Raw genomic sequence first — 23,287 nt, 5'->3', positions numbered from 1 at the left:
ATCTATACTGGAACCACAGAAAGATCAGCCTTTGCCCTCATCAGACCAGTAGTTTATGGGTTCCAAGATTGGTTTAGTGCTAATTAGCAAATGTTGCTAACATGCAAAATGAAGATTGAAAACTTGGTAAACATTATAAATGACTGCACTGTGAGCAGATTAGCATGCTGATGTTCACAATGCACTTAAAGCACTGCCAAATTACAGCCCCACGGAGCTGCTGGAGTCTCTGTAGACTAGTCTTGTTGCATTATGTGCTCCACTGCTATCATTACCACAGCACATTAGATATCAAAAGGGTTGTTTTAGGGTTGTCAGAAGTCAGACAACTTTACTCTGTTAGGCTGGTGCAATCTCCAGAAGCAATTATAAAAGTAATTTTCCACAAATTATGTCTGTGCTTTATAGACCAACAAGGAAGCTAGAGCTCCACTGTGATAGTTTAACCTTCATTAAGTATCTTAATTAGGTACCCCATTTGGAATGTTTCACAATAATCACAAAGAACTCAATTTTTAATGTTAACTGTCTGTTTTTATAACTAGAGAACAATTTCAACCAAAAGGTATATATTTTTTAATTTCACTGCCTGATAGAGGTTTGTTATGTAACTGTTGAGTACATAACAACTGCACAAGGACCTAAACATAATTGTATTTCTCTGACATGGGATAAAAGAAACAAATGTAATATGTATATTTCTGCTTCCATTGCATCTTTTCTAATTGCTAGCTTATACAATCAGTCGCAGAGAAGGAAACACCAGGAGGTAACAAATGTGTTGCTTCCCAGAACCCATTTTTTTAATTGGCACAGCTGCTCACTTCTTAAGCTCAACTTATATCACTCAACTTAATTGTAGCCTTGAAGAGCACCTATCGTTCACACTACCTCTTTTCTTCCCTAACAAGACCTGATTAATTTAGCATGTGTAAATTTGTGGAAATCTAACACAGTTATGTGAATGCTTTCCACATTTTCCTACCTCAGCACTGCTCTCATGTGACGATGAGACCATGTCTCGCACCATCTGTTATTATTTGTTATTCAAATTCAATTGGGAGTCCCAAGTGGCCGGAGAAAAAAATCTGCTTAATTTCATTCTGTTCACATATTCGTGCCATTAAGGGTTTCGGCAAAACAGCTCAATCTGCTGAATAGCTAATACTTAAGAACTCGTGAAAAACATTGCGTTGGACAACTTAATGGAAACATTTTCCCCTCCTTCGCTTAGAGCCATTTCTCACAATGACTTTAAACAACCCTCAGAGAAACGAAGAGTGTGTACTTATTGCAGAGAACAATAGAGATAACAAGATATTTTCTGGTCACAGAACAGATAAGAGCTGTGCCCTTTATAAAACCCCCACACATCCTGTATCTTGCAGGTGCAATGCATTATATTCTGCTTAGTAAAAGTGGAAAAACTGCCTCCTTTACAATATATTGCTGCCTGTTTGAATGGGGATCATTTTGATTAAATATCCAAATATGCAAATGTGGAAACATGAAAAAATCTGCTTTTTAAAGCTAAAAATCGAACCCTCTTCCATGTCATATGCTAGGTGTGGACCAGAGGCACGTTTATGAAGCCAAATTAATCTGCTGGGTGACAGATGGGAGAGAATGTAGCTGAATGTGGGAGGCAGCGCCGTTTAAACAGTGAGCACTGAATTATTAATATTGGTAAATAAAGTAGCGATTGTTATACAAAGATGTTTTTAAGAAAAACTGAATGTCCTATTTTGCAGTTGTCTTCCTGTAATTGACAGCAAATATTGTCTCACAGAGGTTGCTCTGGGACCCTGGGACTAAGCCAAAGAATTGATTATGAGACTGTCAAAAATGTATGAGTATTTCTGCCTGTAAAATGATGTTTTGGAGACCTCCTGGGTTGACACAGCACACTATTTACACCATTATTTAAATTTTAAAGCTATAAAGGAAATAGTTCAACATTAATTATTCGCTTTCTTGCCGAGAGTGCCGAGAAGATTGATATCGCTCTCATGTCTCTGTGCCAAAAATGACACTACCAGCATTAGCGGGCAAAGTTAGCTTAAAGATTGGAAATGGGAAAACAGGTAAAAAAGAAATCTACCTATTTGCAGCCCTAGACCTCATGAATTAACACTTCTTTGTCAAGTAAATTTGAGGCATGGGGATTAATTACATTGTCACAGACATTGCAACCAGCAGAGACTCTAGGTTGCGAATATTGTGGCGCATCAACCCGAATAAAACATCTAATTGTCGTTTTTATACATTTACACTTTTACACTTTTACACTTTTACAGGTGTTGATTGGTGAGCTTCAGAGGTGCTGTTAGGTGGATTCTTAGATTTGGAAAGAGGTTGGATAGTTAGTTAGTTTCCCCTGTTTCCAAACGTGTTAGCTGGCTGCTGGCAGCTGTTTCACATTGAGCGTACAGCCATAATAGTGACAACAATATCATATCAATAACAGAGGGCTCAAGAGTCAAACCTTTCCCGTAAAGACATAAAACTACTTCGCAGGTTTCTTTTCATGAATAATTCTAAATTAAGTGACGTGTGTGAGTGACGTTCTCGAGTGAAGTAGAGTATAGGATCAACTATATCTATAGCTGTATTGCCCGTCTTACCCGTGTTCAGTGGCACACAGAGAGCGCAGACTGAGGTACCAGGTGCCTGTTTGTGGATAGGGAATCCTCAGTTTGGTGATATTAGCAGAGGTGTTCACAGAAAGGAAAAACCCGGCTACTGATTCTGCAACAGCGGAAAACAGAAGAAAACAGTGACAGAGCAGTTGCAGTCAAAAAATGTACTGTAAGAAGCTGAAACAGCGGTTGAAACAGGAAGTGTTGAATTAAGCTGAATTGGACTTTTCCATTGGCACTTTTTGCAACGCTGGCCCAAACCATGCCACAACTATTTGTGTTTACATTACTGCTTTTAGTGCCAAATTATGCCAAGTATATAGACTGTAGAGATGGAAGTAGTTTTGGTGCCTGTGATGGCACCACCTGTCAAAGCGTCCTTTTGCATAATTATGCATAACTTTTAAGCCTTAATATAATTTCACCCCTTTTTACACTTAAAAGTGTAAAAAAATATTAAATTCTGTTTTTCTTAATTTTTTTGCACTTAAAAGTGTAAAAAGGGGTGACTTATATTATAACTCACCCCTTTTTACACTTTTAATGAACTTCTTCATGATTAAGTAAAGATTCAGCAACATGATTAAATAGCATTATAGATTCATTTTGGCATCCTATCTCTGCTTTTCAATTAAAACCCCAATTCCAAAAAAATTGGGACACTGTAAATAAAAACAGAATGCTCAAATTGAGTGTGTATATTTACAAAAACAAAAGTTTATTTGTACTGAATTCAGTTGAGGATTTGTAAGGATTTGCAAATTATTAAATTCTGTTTTTCTTAAATGTTTCAAAGCATCCCAACCTTTCGCTACAGAGTTATAAGCAGTAGATTTCAAGTCAAATTGCATGTGAAGACCTGAACGAGCCTCAAACCCATATGTAAAGCATTCATTTCTTGTAATATTCTAACGGAGAGACAAACTGTTTATTAATTTAGCGGTTATTTTGTCAAAGTTGAAGCGGACATACCTGATTCACATTTCAATGATGAGTTCTCCCGTAAGAAGAGAGGCACCCCGTGGTTCAGGCAGCCAAACACTGTGACATTAGCTCCTCTCAGTGTAGACTGCAGGAGGAAACACAAGCAAATGTCATTCATCCATCCAGCCATCAGCCATCTGCTGCCATCATCCTGGTGAGCTAACACTGTTCATGATTACCTCAGGTCTCATTTCAGCCGTGAGATAGTAAACTTTAAAACTAACAAATCAAGTGAAACTGCTCTCCCTCTGTCTGCCCGAGGCACCTAAATGAAGATGTTGGCAGTTTATCTCCTTAAAGCATCAATTATACATTAACACGCTCAGGCATTAAAAAAAAATCCTGGAGAATTATTCAAGCGTTGGGAGCTGCATACGCTTATACAAATTGGTTCATTCTGCAGAGGGTGAGAGGAGACCACTACAGTCCAATTTGTTGTATTAGTAAAAGGACAATGGGAGTACAAATAACAGCAATAAATTACAGAGTGTGTTCATAAAGTATCAGTGTGCACTCAGGCATCAAATTTGATACCACATAAGTTTCTAAATGTCTTTTAATATATTCATAGTGTCTCTGTCTTTGGGAATTAAGAGTGTTTTACAACTAGTGCAAGTGTCCAACTCAGTCAGTGAACCTGAAACTAGAGGTCAGAAGTAAAAAAAATATTTTTCAGATAAAAAACTTTGCAGAAGATACAGCACATTATATTCATTTGCTTTGTTTCCAGGGGGAAATGCGCTTGGTGGTCGGGATAACTTTAGGCAATTATTTCTTGAATAAATAAGATTTCTATCACCCCCCCTAGCACAAAATGAGCATAATGTATATGCAGGGAGTTGGCAAAGTCGTTGATTAATGCAATGACTCAACAAACACTTTGCCAGGTGCTGAGATTTCCGGCTTCCTAAACTCGCCATCTGGCCTGTACTCTCTTGGTAGTAAGACTCAATCACGCCCACTGGCATTTCAAGATAGTCCCTCCCTCCTCCTCCCTTCTTTCGTCCCGACTCTGCCCTACAGTTTGAAGATGAAGGATTGAGTGAGGAACACTTGTGGATAGATTACCAGATGGATCAAATCAAGCCCAGGAGGTTCAAAGGGATCAAGAGGCCCCACAAGCCAAACTGTTTATATGAAGTAAGTGTTATTAACATTTCTGGTTGGTAAGTCAAAGAGCTCAGGCAACACAAGACATGTTTTTAGTCATGCATGGCAAGATGGCAATGTTGTCAGTTGGTTGTCTGGACCACCACTTTGGTCCGGTACTAAAATAACAGTATGTTCTTAACTACGGACTGTTAAGAAATGTATAACAGATATTAAAGGTCCCCAAAAGGTAAAATTGGAATGACTTTGGTAATCGTCTGACTTTTCCTCTAGAGTCAACATGAAAATGTTTAGTTCATGCCTCATTTTCGCCCCTTAGTGTTTAATACAATGAAATGCCTCTTTTTACTGATGGATAGAAATACGCGGTAATGATCAACTCCTCCCACTTTTATTCAACTTAAATTTAGGTGGTGCGGCTTACCATATACCCGTTAAAAGGTTTTTTAAGGAGTTTTTCCCTAGCCAATGTGAAGGTCAAAGGACAGAGGGTGCCGTACCATGTATAGCCTGTAAAGCCCTTTAAGGAAAATCTGTGATTTGTAATTTTTTATATAAATAAGACAGAGAATTGTGGTTTTTACTTTGGTTTATGACCAAATATGAGCAATATGACACTATTACGCTTCAGATGCACTTTATGTTTAGTATTATTTAGTCAATGTTTGTATGCTAAACATACCTGTAAACATCAACATGCTAGCTTTACCATTGCAAGTACATTAGCATACTGATGTTAGCATTTAGCTCAAGTAAAGTCTTTAAAGAGCCACTAGCATGCCCATATTGAGTACAATATTTATATTTTGTTCTTTTTTTTTTTTTTTTTTTTACATAATATAGCTACACAGTGACTGCCTTTGGTTGGTTATCAACCACACTAACTGTATGGCCACAGCAGAAATAAAGTTGCTATTGATGCTGAAGCGAAGCCAAACAATGCTGCACCTTCTACAGGTCTGTGCCCAGGGGCACATTGTCCCGATATCAGTCCATGCAAACAATTGCGCACAGAAAGTCACAACAAGGTTTTTTAAAGACTACCTCATTAAGCCTGTATGACTGAGACGGTACAGTATGTGATGAGACAAGAAAGTTGTCACCCCTCCCCCTGGCCCAGATAAATCGACAACCATTTGAAACCTGAGCCAAAGGAAAACAACAAAAGGAAAAGTATTTTGTTGTGTTGTGGTTAAAAAAAAATCACATTATTTGTTCTTCCGGGCACAGAGAAAATCTAAAGTGATCTCATCACTGTGCGTGAGAGGCACACAGGAAGAATCCAGCCAAAAATAAAACAGGTTTTTGGACATTTGTTTTCCCCTGCCTTTTGCAATTACAATGAAGAAACAGGAATACATAACCCATCATATTCTCACTTTAACTGATATGTTAGGATAGGGTGTGGAAAACAGTCCTGTGGGGTTTTTAATGTTAAAAACCACATTGTTATCTTCATAAAATCATCATAATTAAGATATCTTGCAAACATTTCCATGTCACGTGCACACCACCATGTTTCAACAAGATATCAAATTAAAAAGCAAGATGCACTCAAGATACAGATCATTATTTTCTGATCTGTTTGATCCTTCTCGAGTCTATTGTTTGAACTACTCATGAGCTGTAGAAAGCAGATTATTCCTTTGTTTCTGCCTCCACCATGCTTGTCTTTGTGGAGCTCAAATGATGATTTTACTGATAACTTTGGAGGCTCAATCCATTTTCCAGCTCCAGCGCATATGATTCCCCCTCCAGCTGGATGCTGACCCTGCAACCTGCATCTTTGCTGTATGGTAACCAGTTATTCAAAAAGCATTTCAATCACTTCTTAAAATACCTTTCTGTTGTCACGCCACGGCACTGTTAATTTATGTTCAGCTCTTGTTGTGCCTGTCCGTTTATTTTTATTTTTTTGTGCCTCATTTTAAATGCATGCCTGGAATTTTAATGTTAATTTTGTTTGGGGTTTTATTTATTGCTGTTACTTGTAAAGCACTTCGTAACATTGTTGTGAACACTGCTACATTAATCACGTTTAATATTGTGATTTATATGCCTGATCCATTATGCAGCTGTTAGTTAGGATTGTGGAACGTGAGCTGGAGAGGCATTATTCAATCAGGAGTGCTATCTACCAACAGTGCAATGCTCAAGGTTACCATAGAAAAAAAACCCTTGAGTAAACATCTCTTAAAAATAACTCCTACAACAGGACAGATTTCTGACTTCAACTCTCATAAAAGTGCTGCAGATAAAACAACCTTTGATGAATGCCAGTTCATCTCTGTTGTGTACTCATGTGGCTTTTGCTGTGCTAAATTTCCCAAGAGTTATACTGATGACGTGCCAGGCAGGACACAATGCCAAATGATACAGGAACATAGATGAGGCTGGCATGTGCACTATATGCTGCACATCCCAGTGCCCAAACTAATTAAAATAAACTCCATGATGAGTTTGAATTCTGCAGTGTGAAATATTAAACTGTCTTCTGTTTTGACTCATGATTAAGCTTTGTAAGCATGCTCCCTCTCTGAAAACACCAATGCTGCTTAGCAACGAAAGCATGAACATTTTGTCGTTGTTCGAAGTTCAATATTTTCTAATCAAATTAAACATGATTCACAAAGAAGTTGTTAGTTCTGGGACTCCAAAACTGACACAGGTGGCAAATGCATGAATAAATGAGCATGATGGTTTAAAACTTAACAAATCATAATTCTATAAAAACAAAGGATAGATAATGGGCATGAGCCAAGCATATTATATTTTTCTCTTTCAAATTATTTATACATGTATTTGTTCAAACATTTATCTTAATGTTTATTGTCACATTTATTGCCACATTTCTACATCTCCTGTGTGACATGAAGAGATGGTGTCACATATTTATCTCATGGTATCTCCTGGCTGATAATACACGGTCGCCCATAAAGTTGTAGTAAAATATATTTTTTACCTCTTTCCATGAAATGGAATAAATGTGATTTATTCTTGACGGATAAAGTGTATATCTTCTAAAAACTTTATTAATCAATCTCTTCCAAACTTATCACAATGGAAATGAAACCACAATTAGCAGATTATTGTGTCTGTAAACTAAATTATTCCAACTTCATGGGCGACCACGTATATTTGGTAATTGTAGATAAATAAATATTGAAATACATTTTTTAAATAAATGTATACATAAATGTGAAGTGTAAGTTAATCAATCTATGAATAAATAAATAAATACAGAAACATATGATGTTCTTTATGTATGTATATCCATTGGCCATTTTGCCAATATTTCTATTTTTTATTATTTTACTGCTAAATTATTTATTTAAGCCCATCCCCCATACTGAATTATGGTACTGAATACTGATTGTATTGTGTCAAAAAAGCATTGTAACATATAAAAACTGACAATACACACACTGATACAGTCTGAGTGACTAACGCACATTACAGTGCTTACAATTCCTTCCCCTGCATAAACCCGACCTGAAGAAAACTTTGAAAAATGGATCTAAAGCGATTAAAGTGATCCACCGGCAGTTGAGGTATCAGCGGAAATAAAAGCCATATGCATTCCTTTCAAACTCTCTCACAGAGAGTGATGCAAGGCAGACAAGCAGCTCCAGCTATTGTCTCCTAAAGCCCTGCAAATCTGCCAGAGTCCCCCACTGGCAGCGGCTGACTGGATTCTGCGCCTGTGACAAGCGAGTGACAGATCATCGCCGAGGGGGGAGAAATCTGTCCATAGAATAATATAGCATGACAGTCTCTCTGAAGAATACATCTTGCGGCTCATACAGCAGCAGCAACCAGGTTTCCTCACAGCATACTGTCTCTGTGACATCCACCGGGTCAGAGTCAACCAACCATACGCACTTATGGGAAGTGGGTGGGAGAGGTCAGAATCCATCCCAGGATGCATGAGGCAAGATAACACCCAGGACATACAAACGAGGTTCTCCTGACCAATGTACGATGAAGCACACATTAACATTTAGGGAAACTAAAGCCAGCTCGATCTCTCTGTGAGGTGACAGTAGCCACTAACTCTCCGTGTCGCCACATCAGCCGAGCAATCGGTCAATAAATGATGACTTTCATTACAGTCAATTATTTCCTTTCCTTTAAAGTCAACCATTTGTGTTTTTCCCTGACATTTCAGGAAATAAGGCTGTTTGCTTTCTTACCGGGGGTTAGATGAGAAGATCGATTATCAATTTCATCTGTGTGTGTTCGGTAGAGATGAAAGATGTGTTTAGCCCAGCTTATCACAAAGTCTGGGAGCAGGGAGAGACGGCACAGAGGCTGCATGATAATAACTTTTCATTTTTACATGAAACATACAATTATTTTCATTGTCGATTAAACATTATGATTGAACGGTTATTGTTTTGTTTGTAAAATCACCAAAAAGAGCAAAACAAGAAGTAAGAAGTAATATCTAGTGTAGTTTAATGTAAAATGAGAAAAAAACAGCATTTAGTCATATTTGGTACCAGTAGATTTTGGCCATTTTTGCTTAAACTAAGACTAGTTGAAATAGTTGCAAATTGATTTCTGACCCTTAATTTACTAATCCTTACATCTCTATATGAATACATGTTTAGAGCATTTAGGTTATGTATTGAGGTGTTTTTAGTGACTAAAAGCACACAGGAAGTGTATACTTAAAGTTCTGAGAAATTGCATTATACAGTGGAAAGCTCCATAACAGCTACTGAATGGACCTTGTGGTGAGATTGAGTTTTGTTCATTTCAGAGTTGTTAAAAAGCTTTATTTTTCCTTCTGTTGCCTCCTACCTCCGCCTGTTGTGCTATGCTGCAGGTACTGCAGGCTAAAAATATCCTTGACCAATATCTTTTCTGAATGCCGGGATGAAACTGATATCAATCCAACTCCCAGGAAGACAGCAAAAAGAAGCATATTTCCCAAAATGTCAGGTTATTTCTTTGAACTGAACAATCAAAGATATTTCTTTGGGTTTTGTGCTTCATTCTCAAGTTGCTGCTACAACAATCTCGGAAACCCATCGGCTATCAGTCTGATTTAATCTCTGAGGGCAACAGACAATATTTCTGGAGTTTCAGTGTGGCCAGCAGATATCTGGATAATGGGAGTCTTTAGCTTACTTGATCACAGCCTGTAGAAAGTCATTTCTTACACTTCTCATTGCATTACTTTTATATTTCTCTACAGCATCACCTGAGTGAGTGTTGCATAATTGCTGGTTAATAGTGTTAAACCTTACATATGCCCACATATCAGATTGGATGATGACAAACTTAACCTCTTTGTTGTCCTCAGGTCAAATTTGACTCGCTTTCAAATGTTTTTATATCAGACATTTTGGGTGCCTTTCATCTAATCGTCACAATAACATTGTAATGAGTTGGAAATAAGTTGGCTAACTCAAAATTGGGTGGTAATTTATACCTTATAAACAATAATGTAAAACTGGTTCAATTTTGACCAGGGGGGATAAATGTTGGACGGTTGACTGAAAGGAAAAAGTTTACTGGCATAAGTGCTGCATTTAATGGGACTAAATCCGTCTGATCATCAATACTTTTTGTAGGTGTTTCAGGTGCAGACGACATTTCAACTAATCTCTTAATAAAAGCTGAATAATAAGAGATAAACTGTAGACAAACAACAGCTGATGGATTCCTGGATTTCATTTCGAGCAATGCCTCTTTCATGCAGCCTGCAATCAACTAAAGCCAGCTTTAATGTGATTGGTCAATATACTAGGACTAAAAACAGAAATCAGAACACTACCACAACCTTGTCTCATTGCCTACAGATCCTGCATTCACATCCAGATATCTGTTTGCAGAGATTACTTCAATGCTGGCTGGTTCACTTTCTATTTGGAGTAAAATGTTAAAAAGTCCATCTGCCAGCCTGTAGCTCTCCAGTTTCTGGCTCCCTGTAGACCTCCAGAGCCACTGCAGGTGCATTCCTAATGCCATTACTCTCTGAAGGACAGTTTAACAAAGACATATTAAATCCTGCTTGGCTGATATTTGCATTTTGATCGCTCTCAATTAGAGACATATGTCACAAGCCCAAACACTGGCACTTGTTTCATTGTGAACCTTTTCAGCTCCCACAGCAAAGTCTATCACTATACCAGCATCCATATAGAGCGGTCTAGCTCACCCACACAGTCCCCAGCTTCCCCTGCTAACGTTTGCATATTTACTCAACTGATTACTATTTGATCCTCTGCAATAGGAAGGAACACAGCAGGTGTCCAACATGTGGAACCGAAATGTCTCCTTTAAGAATCCTCTAGGATATACTAGGAATACAGCAGTTATACAATATATAAGCGTCAATATATCAAAGTAAACACACAATCTTGCCCAATCCTTTCATTCTTCTTCTTGATGATAAAAATAAGCATAAGAACATAATCTTTCTAATCGTTTTCTTGTATAAAAAAAAAACTACTTTTATTTAGTTATTTTGTGTTTATACCTTTGTAAATAACCTTCAAACCAATTTGTGTAATAGAAATTGTGTTTTGAATTTGCATTTATAATTGGATCATGGGTTATGCCTTTAAAACATGCAGCAATAGTGTCATTGTGGGGATTTACCATGTTGAGTTTGAGCTCCATGTTGAGGACTCCTCCACTGTCCAACACCGGCATCAGGTTGATGGCGAACACAGCGGCCCTGTCTGGTGGGATCGATATATTTGGACCAAAGAAGACATAGAAGTGCACGGAGAAAGTGTCCAGCTCATTGCGTAGAGTAGGACGGATGGGCCAGCACTTGTTCATGTCAGATGTGGGCGGGAGGTAAATGATGCTGTCCTCAGAGGTGTGCAGGTGACTGGTGTTCTGTGTCGGGCTGGGCAGGGAGGCCACCGACAGCGTCTCAGACAGGGAGAAACCCATCGCTGTGCCGAAAGACTGGGGCATGTTCATGGAGGAGCTGGGCTGTGCTTGATCCTTGGACAAATTGGACTTGGAGCAATCTAGTCGGAGAGGAAAGATGGCAGATTCACAAAGAAAATCAATCAAAAGGATTCCAGTATGATGGATTTTCACTGGCTGCTGAAGCTTTAAAACATTCGAGTCGCCAGGATAAATGTTGCCATTATAGGTTTCTGCAAACTACAGATATGTTGAATCTCAGCATTTTTAAACTGCTGCAACTCATTCTTATTCCCTCCCATACACTGTATATAATGATGGACGGCCTGACAGCTCCCCATAAGTGAAGCCAAAACATCTGGATCACGCATCTGGTGTCTGGCTGCGGTATTGATCATAAAGCCCGCCCCCTTCATGTTGGTGGATGGAACATGAGATAAATTAACTAACCCTAACTCAAAAACATCAAATACATTTTTACCCAAAGATGTTGTGGTTTCTATCATTTTTTTCTTATTATGCTGATGTACATGTTCAGTTTTCTGATACATTTGGTTTGATGCTATAAAACATGACTGGAAGCTTGCATTGCACTCTGATTGGGTTGGGCAGGAACTCCTTATGGTGGCTCACTACTCACTATCTGGCTCCAAATTACGTCACCAGCATAAAATGGCAGCAGCCCTATCCAAGATAATCTGGCTTCACTTATGTACACGAAGTGGAGACGCAGTGTCCATTCTTTATTCAGTCTATATCTATTTGTGGTGTAAATAAAGTTTTACCAAAAAAACAGCAACGCACTCCATGGATGTACAAAGAGAACTGGGCTGCAGTTTTAAACACATGTAAATTTGAATTAAAAAAAAACCTACTTAGTTAAATTTAGGAAACAAAACTACATTGTTATGGTTAGGAAAAAGATTGCAGTTTGGGTTAAATTAGTTACTTCTGTATGTGATTACTGGACACAGTTTCAAGATGTGGAAAAAAAATTACTCCTGGATGCAGTTACAGAGGTTAATTTAGATTTCAACTTAAAATTTGACTTGAAATAATGTTAGGTTTCCACACAGGACACACTCAGGACCTGTCTCCAGCCGCCTGCTTATACAGACTGTGATGCTTGTTATAATACTTCACCAGCTAAATATAAAAGATGCTGAAAACATTTCATATCAACCTTTCTGTGCCTTTGGTTTGCAGAAAACTGCACCGCCTACAGTTTTTTCTGGCGGCTGGGCTGTTTAAAAATGCACCTTGCAACATCTTGTGTAATGCAATAGTCAAACAACCGATCCCCGGCAAGTCTCGAACAAACAGGCAATAACCAAGTCAGTTATTTTACTCGCGTTATTATGCATGCTAAGCAACCAAGTCTTTTGCAAATGTTTGAAATGATCCCCTTCGGCTGGCTTCCATAATGTAAACAGCGAGGTTCAGCGCTGTACACTGCTTTTTAATGAGACAAAGATTCACAGTAATTGCAAACAGTATGCTTTCACTCAACACAAAGCAACTCTGCAAAATGGTCATTGATGGCAATTGGCAAAGTACCATCACATACCGCGATCCCCAAGGGGAAAGGATTTCAAAGGCTTTTCTAGCTCAGCCTCGTTTGCATAGTGTTGTCTCTGAAAGGGTTTGAAGTATTTTGATGTCCGTTCAGGCAGCTGAAACAGTCCTAAAAATATTGAAATACCAAATACTGCTGGAGGCAGCTCAAGGCTAATGTAACTTTGGTAGATACAAGAAAAATCTTTGTAAAACCAGCAAAGACCCAAATATACAGCACATGTTTATGTATGTATATGTGTGGGTGTTTGGGAGTAGGGCTACGTAAACATACAGTTTCATAATATTCACAATACAAAGACTGGCTTCTTTTTGCTTTTTGTGCACAGCACAACACATAAACTCTCCTCAGTGCCCAATCATCTATTGAGGGCAAGACACCTGCAGTGAAAATACTGTAACAACAACAATAATAAATAATAAAGTGCAACCTAGTTTCACCACTTCCTGTCTCGCCAGCGAGCGTGAGATTTGTAATTCGAATAAGGGCACATATTTCTGAGACGGCTGCAAACAACAATAACTAATAACAGCAAGGAAGCATGAGAAGGTGAGGACTCCAGATGATCTTTTTTCTCTGAACCTGAGGTGTTCTTCAATTTAAATCCACAAAAGGTCAAGTAAGATCTGCCTGGCAGGCAGGGGGAGAGACAGAGTGTGAATAATTAGTGTCTGTGTTGCCATGGTGACAAAGTGCACTGTACGGTGTCCAACAGAGGGAGGGGATCGCTACATGGGAGAGGACTTCCCACAGATTTGTGAGCCATCCCTGTGGAGTGAGCATAAAAAATATCTCTGCTCTTCACAACCCCAAAACAGCATGTAGCACTTAAGCATGGTATCACTGGCTTCTTAGCAATCCCATATGAATCCTGTCAGCTTGGGCTCCGGTCTTTACTTGAACAAGCCTCTAAATGGTCCGACTGTGTTTGACACATTTAAAATGAAACTTGTGCCCTGTGTATGTGTGAGAAGCATGAGCATTCTGGACACGTTTTTTAAAACAATTTTGGAGATTTGGTACAAGTCTGCTTGTGCAAAAGAAAGCGATAACTCTTTATACTTTGACTGCATAATTTTGGATGTCGGATCAGACATGTTGCAGAGATCTAGTTTGAGCTTTTGTTTGGCCTAATTTATGAGTTTCCAGGTTTTATAAAAGCCACCCCAGTATCATCTTGAATTGCACATCAAAAGCAGCAGGAAGCGAAATTATGAACAACGCTGGAAGCAAACAGCACACACATTGTGCCGATGAAAACATTACCATGATTCATGTAAGAATGATGAGAAAAAAGAGGCATCTAACGCATTACCTCTCATAAATCATTCAATAAATCTGTTTAATTGGCAAAATTAGTAAAATACTCATTTACACATACCATCTGCACACAAAACCCTGATGGGGTGAAGGAACATTTTCAAGTTATTTTCATGTGAAGACAAGAAACAAGGATACCAGAGAGCAAAGATACTTTACATTAAAGGTATAATATGTACCTTTTTTAGCAGTAAATGTAAAAAAAAATTACTAGACCTGTGTTATATATTTTATTAAGTTATGCACTTATATTATTGCAAATGTTTCCAACAATTTTCAAACAATCAAATCAAATAAACGGTTCATTTAATTTCAACATTCCTTGTCGTATCCCTGTTTTGGTTGTCTGCTACAAGCTGTCATGAATGCACATTTATCCGGTTTTAAGCCACATATTTATGATTCACTTTTTAGATTTTAGTCATTTTTAACTAGGTGTTTTAACCAGATGAAGAATTTTAGTTGGACGTTTGGATCTATCAGAGAAACAAGCTGAGTAAACATTAGCGGCAGCTCCACTTGCAACCCCTCTGGAATTCCTTTGTTCACCAAACAGCATAGGAGAAACACATATTTTTAACCTTAAACTGCTTTTTCCAGTATTATTTACCAGTTTTAATCATCGGGTCCATTTGATTTGGAGAGGGGGAAAACTCGGCTCGTGGTAAAAACCTCCTGAACGATAAACACTGTATTAATACTAACTGGGAGAAACTATAGCCGTGTTTCCATTAAAGTCTAATCTTGTTTTGAAGCGAATTTTGAAGCGAATTTTTGAAATATCGCATGAAAGAAGATGCAAATTAGGGACGTTTCCATCAACAGGATTAGATCGAATAAAGCTGCATAAACTTATTTTTGCCAGAAGATGGCAGTGTAATGTATTGCTGTAGACTAATCCGTCAGTAAACAGTAGAAGAAGAGATTAAGCGCGAAAGAAAACAGAAGTAGAGATTGAGCAAGAGAGAAAAAATAATTTTATAAAAAGGTATTAACCTTTTTTGGATGACTTTGGCTACCCATGAGACAAAATGGAGAGAAGTCTTCAGGGATTAGATTAAATTGGGCAATTTATTGTTCTTTCATGTCATCTTACCTTGACCAGCAGAGCGGAAACCGCTGATCAGTCATGTTTTAAGTGTTCATACGTCAGAACTTATTCGCAAAAAGCATTTCCATCTCCTGTATAGCACATTAACTATGTTTTTAAAAAAGACAAAAACCACCTCAAGTGAGCGTAAAAACCTTTATGCGCATTTTCAAAAGTCTATTTGGATTTTGGTGTTTCCATCAAGCTTTTCTCTGATACTTTACAATGTCACCAAACTGAAATAGTTTTAAAAAATAATGAATAAACAACCTACACATAATTCATAAGTAATGAAACAATTAACCAACTATGAAAACCCAGGAACTCATTTATAGTTGGAATTTCTGCTTGTTTCAATGAAAACTTATGGAGCATATTATTATGCACACATATACTGTAGCTCTTGCTGTTACAGCTAATGCTTGAGTAAGTGGGTGGCTTGTATCACAAATAATCTGAAATATGTATTAGGCTGTCAATGCCACGGTCAAAGAAAATGGTGAAGGTCAAGATAATGTTAGGGAGATACAATAATTCAGTCTTTAAATTTTAAAGACTTTCAAGTATATGGTGAATGGATGAGGAAGGATATTCTCTTCTTCTCAGTATCTCAGTGTTTTTGTTTTTCTAAAAACAAAAAGAATGCTGCTTTATTTTACCACACATAAAGCAAGCCTTAAAATGTAAATTGAGCTCTGAGCAACAGAAATCCACAACAAGCCAGAAAGAAAATTCATAATAAAGAAAGAAAAAAAAAACCCTGAAGACTCATTAATCACATTTTGCAGGTAAAACACACTCACCTGTGACCTGCACCCCGATGCGGAAGTAGACGTTGCAGTTACTTAGATATCTCTCCACCAGGATGTAGTACCATTGTTCCCAGGCAGGTACGAGAGTGTCTAATTCACAAGGGTTCCACTCCCTGCAGTCGAGGGCACTTGAGTTATGCACCGGCGGTGCCCGCGCTCTTATCTTCAGCACCACAGGACAACTGTCGCTACTCTTGTTCTTGGTGCTGCAGTTTACCAGCTGAACTTTCACCTTTGATATATAATTGGGGATGAACACTCTGCACAAGCACACACACAGAATAAAACACACACACAGAGACACATGTTTCAGGCTGTAATAATACCAACCAAGGCTGTACACTGTATCAGTCAGCAAAATGTTAAACACCACTTTGTATAAAATGTATTCAAGTTAATGTTTACTAATGTTTTTTCGACCAAAAGCTGTTTAAAAAGAGCACCAATAATTATTCCTAGAAGAGAACAGCTTGTCTTTGCTGTTCAGTTTTATTATATGAATTACTTTAATGGTGATGTAACACACAGTTTGCTGTTTTTTAAGATGATAAACTAATAAAAGGAACTTCATAACTAGCATAATGGCGGTTTCTTCTGAACTAATGGTCGTTTGGACATGGTGTAACAATACTAACACTCTGAAGAGACTAGTGCTTAAAAAAAAAAACCTATATGATTTTCAAGCAGTAAAAACAGATCAAATACTAAAAACACTTCCAACAATTTACTTAAGATTAGAGCCGTTACAAATATCCGATTTTCACACAATTAATGTGGCCAAATGAATTCACAATAACAATATTATCATAATATCTGTTAAAAAATATCAAATACTACTACTACTAATAATAATAACATAGTTCCACAATATCAACAAATAATATTCTTATTTGGAAAACAAATTATACTTAAAGTTAGAATGTCAGGAGGTGGAGCAATTATAACTACATAACAAATAAAATGACAAGAGAAAGAAACCTAAATGATTTAAGATGAATTATTTAACATGAAATGATCATATCTATAATATCAATCAAGCAATCACTCATTATATATATATATATATATATATATATATATATATATATATATATATATATATATACATTACTGTGCAAAAGTCTGAGGCAGGTGTGAAAAAATGGCTAGAAGAATTGATGCTAGTTTAAAGGCAAAGTGTGTTAACTCCAAAACATTTGATTTAGACTTTTCTTTAACATTTCTTTTTTTTATATCAATATCAATATATATATATATATCAGTATCAGTATTTCACATTTTCAAATATCACGGTTATCATCAATACCTGTATATTGCAACACCACTACTTTAGATGTAAAAATATTGTTTGTAATATACTATTTAAATAATAAAGTCATAAATCATTTTTTATACAGAACAGAATATTGACTCTCCTTATAGGCACATCTATATTCCTCTGCTTACTGCAGACTGAGTTGACTTAAGAGAAGAGGAAGTTAATAAAGATGCTCTGACTATAAGCACACGCTTGGAAATTGCATCTTTTTTCAAATGAAAATGCAAGATAAGCTCACAGGGACTCCGGGAAAATCATAAGAAGCACATGAGGAGGTGGACTGTGGAAAAAAAGAGTATTTTTCTCTTAGGCAGCCCACAATTAGGTGCTTAACTTCAAAGCCAACCCATCCTGACATTTGGCCAGTTAGAAGACTTACTTATAAAGTGCAGATCTGTTATGCACGGGGATCATCTGGTCGATGAAGTATCCAGGATAAAGCACCGAAATCCCAATTAGCCTCTGGACAATGAGCTGGGGTTGGAACAGATACTGGCATTCTTCAGACAGACCCTGCAGAGATAACACAGCAGTGGTTAGGGTGGTATTTAAGTGGTTAACTCACCAATATTTCTTAAAAGCTGGTAAGGAGGAGATTAGATATCATTCAGACTGACTGAAAAATCCCTAATGGACTGTGTGTATAAAGCCTGTCAGCTTCCTGGATTAATATATCACTCTGTCCTCCCTCTGCCTGCCACACAGTGTAACATGCACCCACTATTTCACTCATGTTGTTCTGAACCATTAATGCTTGATGTGCATTACTCTGTGAGATGAGCCGAGCAGACAGACACTTAGAGCCAGGAGGCTGTGTATTGTTTCTACACACGATCTGCTGTAAAATTCGTTTTAAAAAAGCAACTGGGACGCTTTTTGCACCTGATTCAAAAGGACAGGTGTGAATGCCAAATGAGGCCCTTCATTCTCGTCAGCCGATCACTGACCCCGCCTGCTCGAGCCACAATTACCGTGGCATGTCATTAGTCCGGGATCTGCCGAGGTGACCCTTTGATTTATTACAGCCTGTCAGTTGGACCTGCACATGTGTCTTGTAGAGCAAGTTGCGTTTTAATTAAGGCTCGGCCAATATGGGGTTTTTAAGGCCAATGTTTTCACACTATAAGTGCAGACATCTTTTGATGGTGTTCAATAGCTTTAAATTTCATGCCAAAAAAGATATAGCCATTAATTTATTTCCTCCACAATTTCAGTCTTGGCAGGATGTTAAAGCCTCTAAAACTCCATTTAGGCCATAGAGCACTAAAAACCCCCATTGAAGCCCTGACTAATTGCATTACTCTAGCTCTTTCAGTCAGAATGACCCACTGAGAATATGCAATTTTAGGGAAACTCTGGGGTATACACTGAGCTTCCACTTTATTAGGTACACCTGAAGAGTCTAATGCAATCCAATGCAATAGTGCTGCAATAAATGCAACATTTGAGAGCTCGTGCACAGTTTTATTGAACTCTATGGTCATTTTTGAGTGTTTTGTTGGTGCTGTTGTTGCACTGAATATTAAGTTTCTTCTTCTTCTTTTTAATTCTCCCATTTACACATTATAATGAGACAGAAACAAACACCTCTCAATGTAATTTAAATGCTCACATAGGAGGGATTTCCTGCAGGAATAAAATGTTAGATTAGGTATTAGACACTACCAGCTAAGACAACTTAGTGTCTTTGGTCTTCAGATGAAGAATTATGCTAATTTACAAAACAGATGAACATTTGAATTAGTAAATAATGAGTGGAGAAAAAAAACTTAATCGCAGCTTTTACAGACTGTCTGGGACTGAGCCCCATTTTACTGACAGTAGACAATGCTGGCTGGCCAACATCCAACATTTAATAAAAAAGCTTATATATCATGTCAGATCTTGATTTTAATGATCATCATAAAACAGTAAGATCTTTTTTAAGTAATGGGTAAGTGAGAGGAAAGAAACCCCTTTAGAATTGTGATTGATTATATTAAGAGTTAGTCTTTGCACTACATTCCCCACAACTGTTGCTTTAATACAGCCAACAATAACTAGTGTTTCCATGACCCAAACACAAGATAAATGGGTTGCTCTTCACTTTAATGAAGTTGTACCAACAAACATCTAAAAGTATTAAGCTTGTTGGATGCATGGGTGGATATTTAAAACATAATTTATTGCTCTTTTTACTTCCCATTCATTTACCATTTATTTTCTCCTTGCATGGTGTGTAATAAAATCTAATCAGGATATGACAAATACACCTAGTCTTGATATGGAAAAAGCATCTGGAGTGTAACAAAGCGGCTACTTCAGGGTCTGAAAAGTGAACCCAATGCGGAAGTGCCTTAACGTTGCATTCTTTCAAATGACCAGCAGGGGGATACTCCACATGTTGCAAAAAAAAAGTCTAATTGTTTAGATGTGATTAAGAAAATTATGTATTTTTCACTTAAACATTTTCCTAATGAGTTTATGATCTCAATTTCAATTCAAGTAGTTTAAATATTAGTTTAGGTTGCCACTTCTGGCTCCAAAAAAAACAAGATTTCAACAGCCAAAATGTCAAACTTGAGATTTCAAAACAAGTCACAGTAGCTATGTCCACTTCTTACATATTGTCTATGAATATAAGCAATGTACTTTTTGTCCTCTTAAAGACATTACGGGGTATGAATAAATAAACACATTCAACAAGAAGTTGAAGTTGGTTTACAGGTCAATGTGCCCAAATGTGAAATTTTCAATGTGAAATATATATATATATATATATATATATATATATTCACAAGAATCTTGACTCTCCAATCTCGCAAGGGACATTTCAGCAAGTCAAAGAAAATGTGGAAATAATGTATAAGTTCATCGCTTTTCTGTTTTTGGTTGTTAGAAATGCAGCGTGCGTTCGCCCTGTTCTGTTCACATTTATTCCATCTGTGTTTCCTTTTTGATCTGAAAACATCACATCTTGCTTGGTAAAAATTGGTTCAGAAAGCAGAATGTGGAAAATGTATGTTTTCCATTTATACACAGTGTCATTGGAGACTGGTCACATTTTAGCCACGGCCACTTCTATTCTCAGTGCCCCCAAAGCAAACCCATTCTTTTGTACAAGCAATTTTGATGGCAACTTTTGATGATATTTTTGATTGTTGTGTATTCCAGGTGCACTTGTGCCAGCCAGTGGAAACCACAAAGGAAGCACAACTGAGCACCATGCCAGTGACAAATAAATTGCCTGAAATGGAAATCAGCAGGTGTTTTTATGTGCTCAAATAGGAGAACATGATGCGATGAAGAAAAACTCAAATGGCACTGTTCTGCCTCTTTAAGCTCTGCAGCAGAGGCAGGAATACTAATCCCAATGAGCACGTATATCATTTTTATTAGATTTTTTTTCTATCATGATAGGGAGGTAAGTAACCATGAAGAAAATATTTCAGATGTAGATCTCATCTCAGTTATCTTACAGAACACTTTTACATGAATAAGCCTCCGTTTTACCAGTTTCATTTAGTGAATGATATATAACAAAGCACAGACTCAAGCTTTTCATTTGCTGCTGAATGAGATTTTCCTCCACACTTGCTCTGATTGTCTCTGCCGATGCTGGTCTGTTGCTCAATCAGGCCTCATGGTCAAAACTGACATAAATCAGCAAGTATTACATGTTATGACATTTTGTTCAGATACTCATGCTACCTAGAGGATAAATCCTACAGACTTTAGCTAGCACTACCAGCGGGTGAGATTGTCACTTATGATGTGAATATCTTAACATCTCGATTGCATCTAGATTTCCTCACTGATGGTATATATGGTATAGTATGGTGTGTATATATATATATATATATATATATATATAGATTGATTGATTGATTGATTGATTGATTGGTCCAATACTCTGGTTTATGGCTTTATACCTGTAAAACTAACAACATTCTCATCATCCTGAGGTGAACTTTATGTTTAGTGCAAATTAGCAAATGTTAGCATGCCATCATGCCAAACTAAGATAATGAACAAGACAGCTACATGTTAGCATTGACAATGTGCGCAAGATAGCACATTAGCATTTAGCTTAGAGCATCACCGTGCCAATATATAGTCTCACAGAGCTGCTAGCAAGGCTCACAGACTCTGACTGAAGGATGAATCTTGTGGTTTAAGGCATACTATGCAGGAATTGTTGCTTACTGTTTATAAAAAACAACATTGCAACTCGTCCCTGGCTCTAAGCAAACCCAAGATTCACTCTTCATTGAAACTATATAACCTGCCATTATGCCTTGCTATATTGGCTCTTTTGGCTTTATAGTTGATACATTATTTTTTAGGAAAATCCTGCATAGTACTTCTTTAACTTAAGCTGTAATGGTGACAATATGGCAGAAAAACAAGACAGGTTTTTGTCTGAAGTGACCTAGCGACATTGCAAAAATTACAACTCAGATTCAAACTCTAACATAAAAGATGTGAAAGATGTTTATTTGTGATAAATGTTCAGGCTCACCTTGACTGAGATCTTGCCTTCATCCTTGGGTAAATGTGCGGCGAGGAACCAGTCTCCAGGGAGCGGGCTGGTCACGTTGAATGCTCCTGTTGTACGGTTTGGAAGAGTCCAGGTCAGAGTCACAGCAAAGGATCCTGGGACGACTGTATCCCGAGGGAAGCGTGTGTACAAGGGGTTGATTACTGGAGGAGCTCCAGACCTGAAGTACCTATTAATCACAAAGCCAAAATCCAATCCCTGTTAGACCTAATATGTTCACAAACAAGATCGGCATCTGCCAATTATAAAATTTATCCATACGAACAGCTGACAGCATGATCACAGATGGCATCTTCTATTTAAAATGTGGAAAATTCGAATCCAAAACATTAATAATCATATCCAGCCCTACATATTTGAATATGATAACCCTGCCCACGTCAATCACAACATCACAGGGACACAGAGGAGTCACCTGAGATGAGCGGCAGCTCTCATGACAAACACTACCAATGTGATAAATATCGACAGGAAAAATTAAAAGTTAAATGCTTCAGCAGCAGTTCCTTCCATATGTCAAGGCTGCCAGTAATTGCTGTTACTGCTCAGGTGGAACCAGCTGCTTTAACCCTTTTCCCAAAGGCATATTCTATAAGGTGCTTATTGTTATCTATTTATACCTTAGAGTCGGAGCCGAGTTCAGCTAAGTGTCTAACTTCAACAAAAGAACAAAAGGCTTTATGCTTAACACTTGAGAAGAGAAAAAGATAAAGTGACAAGTCGTTGTCTTACACAGTCACATTGCGGTTTGGACAGCTGTCTCCAAACGTGCCCCCTTGCTCCTTGAAGGTGATGAGGTTCCATACGGCCATCATGGTGTCGTCAGGCACATTGAAGTGGAACAGTTCCACACTGGCGAAGGAGTTGAAAGCATTCAGCTTACGAGGCGTGCGGGTGAAGTATTCAGTCACAAAAAGGCAATCTGTAGGGAACAGAACCAGAGGAAAGTCTCCCTGAGCGTTTGTGAGGATAAATATAAGGAACATGAGATGTCCTCATTTAGA

The 23,287-nt window shown here is 37.7% G+C and overlaps 1 protein-coding gene across 2 annotated transcripts in view; it reads right to left on the bottom strand.

The window, feature by feature from the left end:
- Window positions 1–23,287, bottom strand: part of tmem8b (transmembrane protein 8B) — a 44,480-nt gene that overhangs the window by 16,173 nt on the left and 5,020 nt on the right. For both annotated transcript variants that reach the window (XM_059337695.1, XM_059337696.1), the window contains exons 2-8: window positions 23,016–23,205; window positions 22,245–22,452; window positions 18,123–18,256; window positions 16,417–16,685; window positions 11,346–11,728; window positions 3,612–3,708; window positions 2,625–2,748 (exon numbers count right to left, since the gene is read on the bottom strand). In XM_059337695.1, the coding sequence (XP_059193678.1) occupies window positions 2,625–2,748; window positions 3,612–3,708; window positions 11,346–11,728; window positions 16,417–16,685; window positions 18,123–18,256; window positions 22,245–22,452; window positions 23,016–23,205 (1,405 nt within the window). The remainder of the gene's footprint in view (window positions 1–2,624; window positions 2,749–3,611; window positions 3,709–11,345; window positions 11,729–16,416; window positions 16,686–18,122; window positions 18,257–22,244; window positions 22,453–23,015; window positions 23,206–23,287) is intronic.

The sequence above is a fragment of the Centropristis striata genome, chromosome 7, assembly GCF_030273125.1.
Source record: "Centropristis striata isolate RG_2023a ecotype Rhode Island chromosome 7, C.striata_1.0, whole genome shotgun sequence".
NCBI lineage: Eukaryota > Metazoa > Chordata > Actinopteri > Perciformes > Serranidae > Centropristis > Centropristis striata.
Note: the sequence above shows the minus strand (reverse complement) of the source record. Positions and strands in the feature narration are given on the sequence as shown.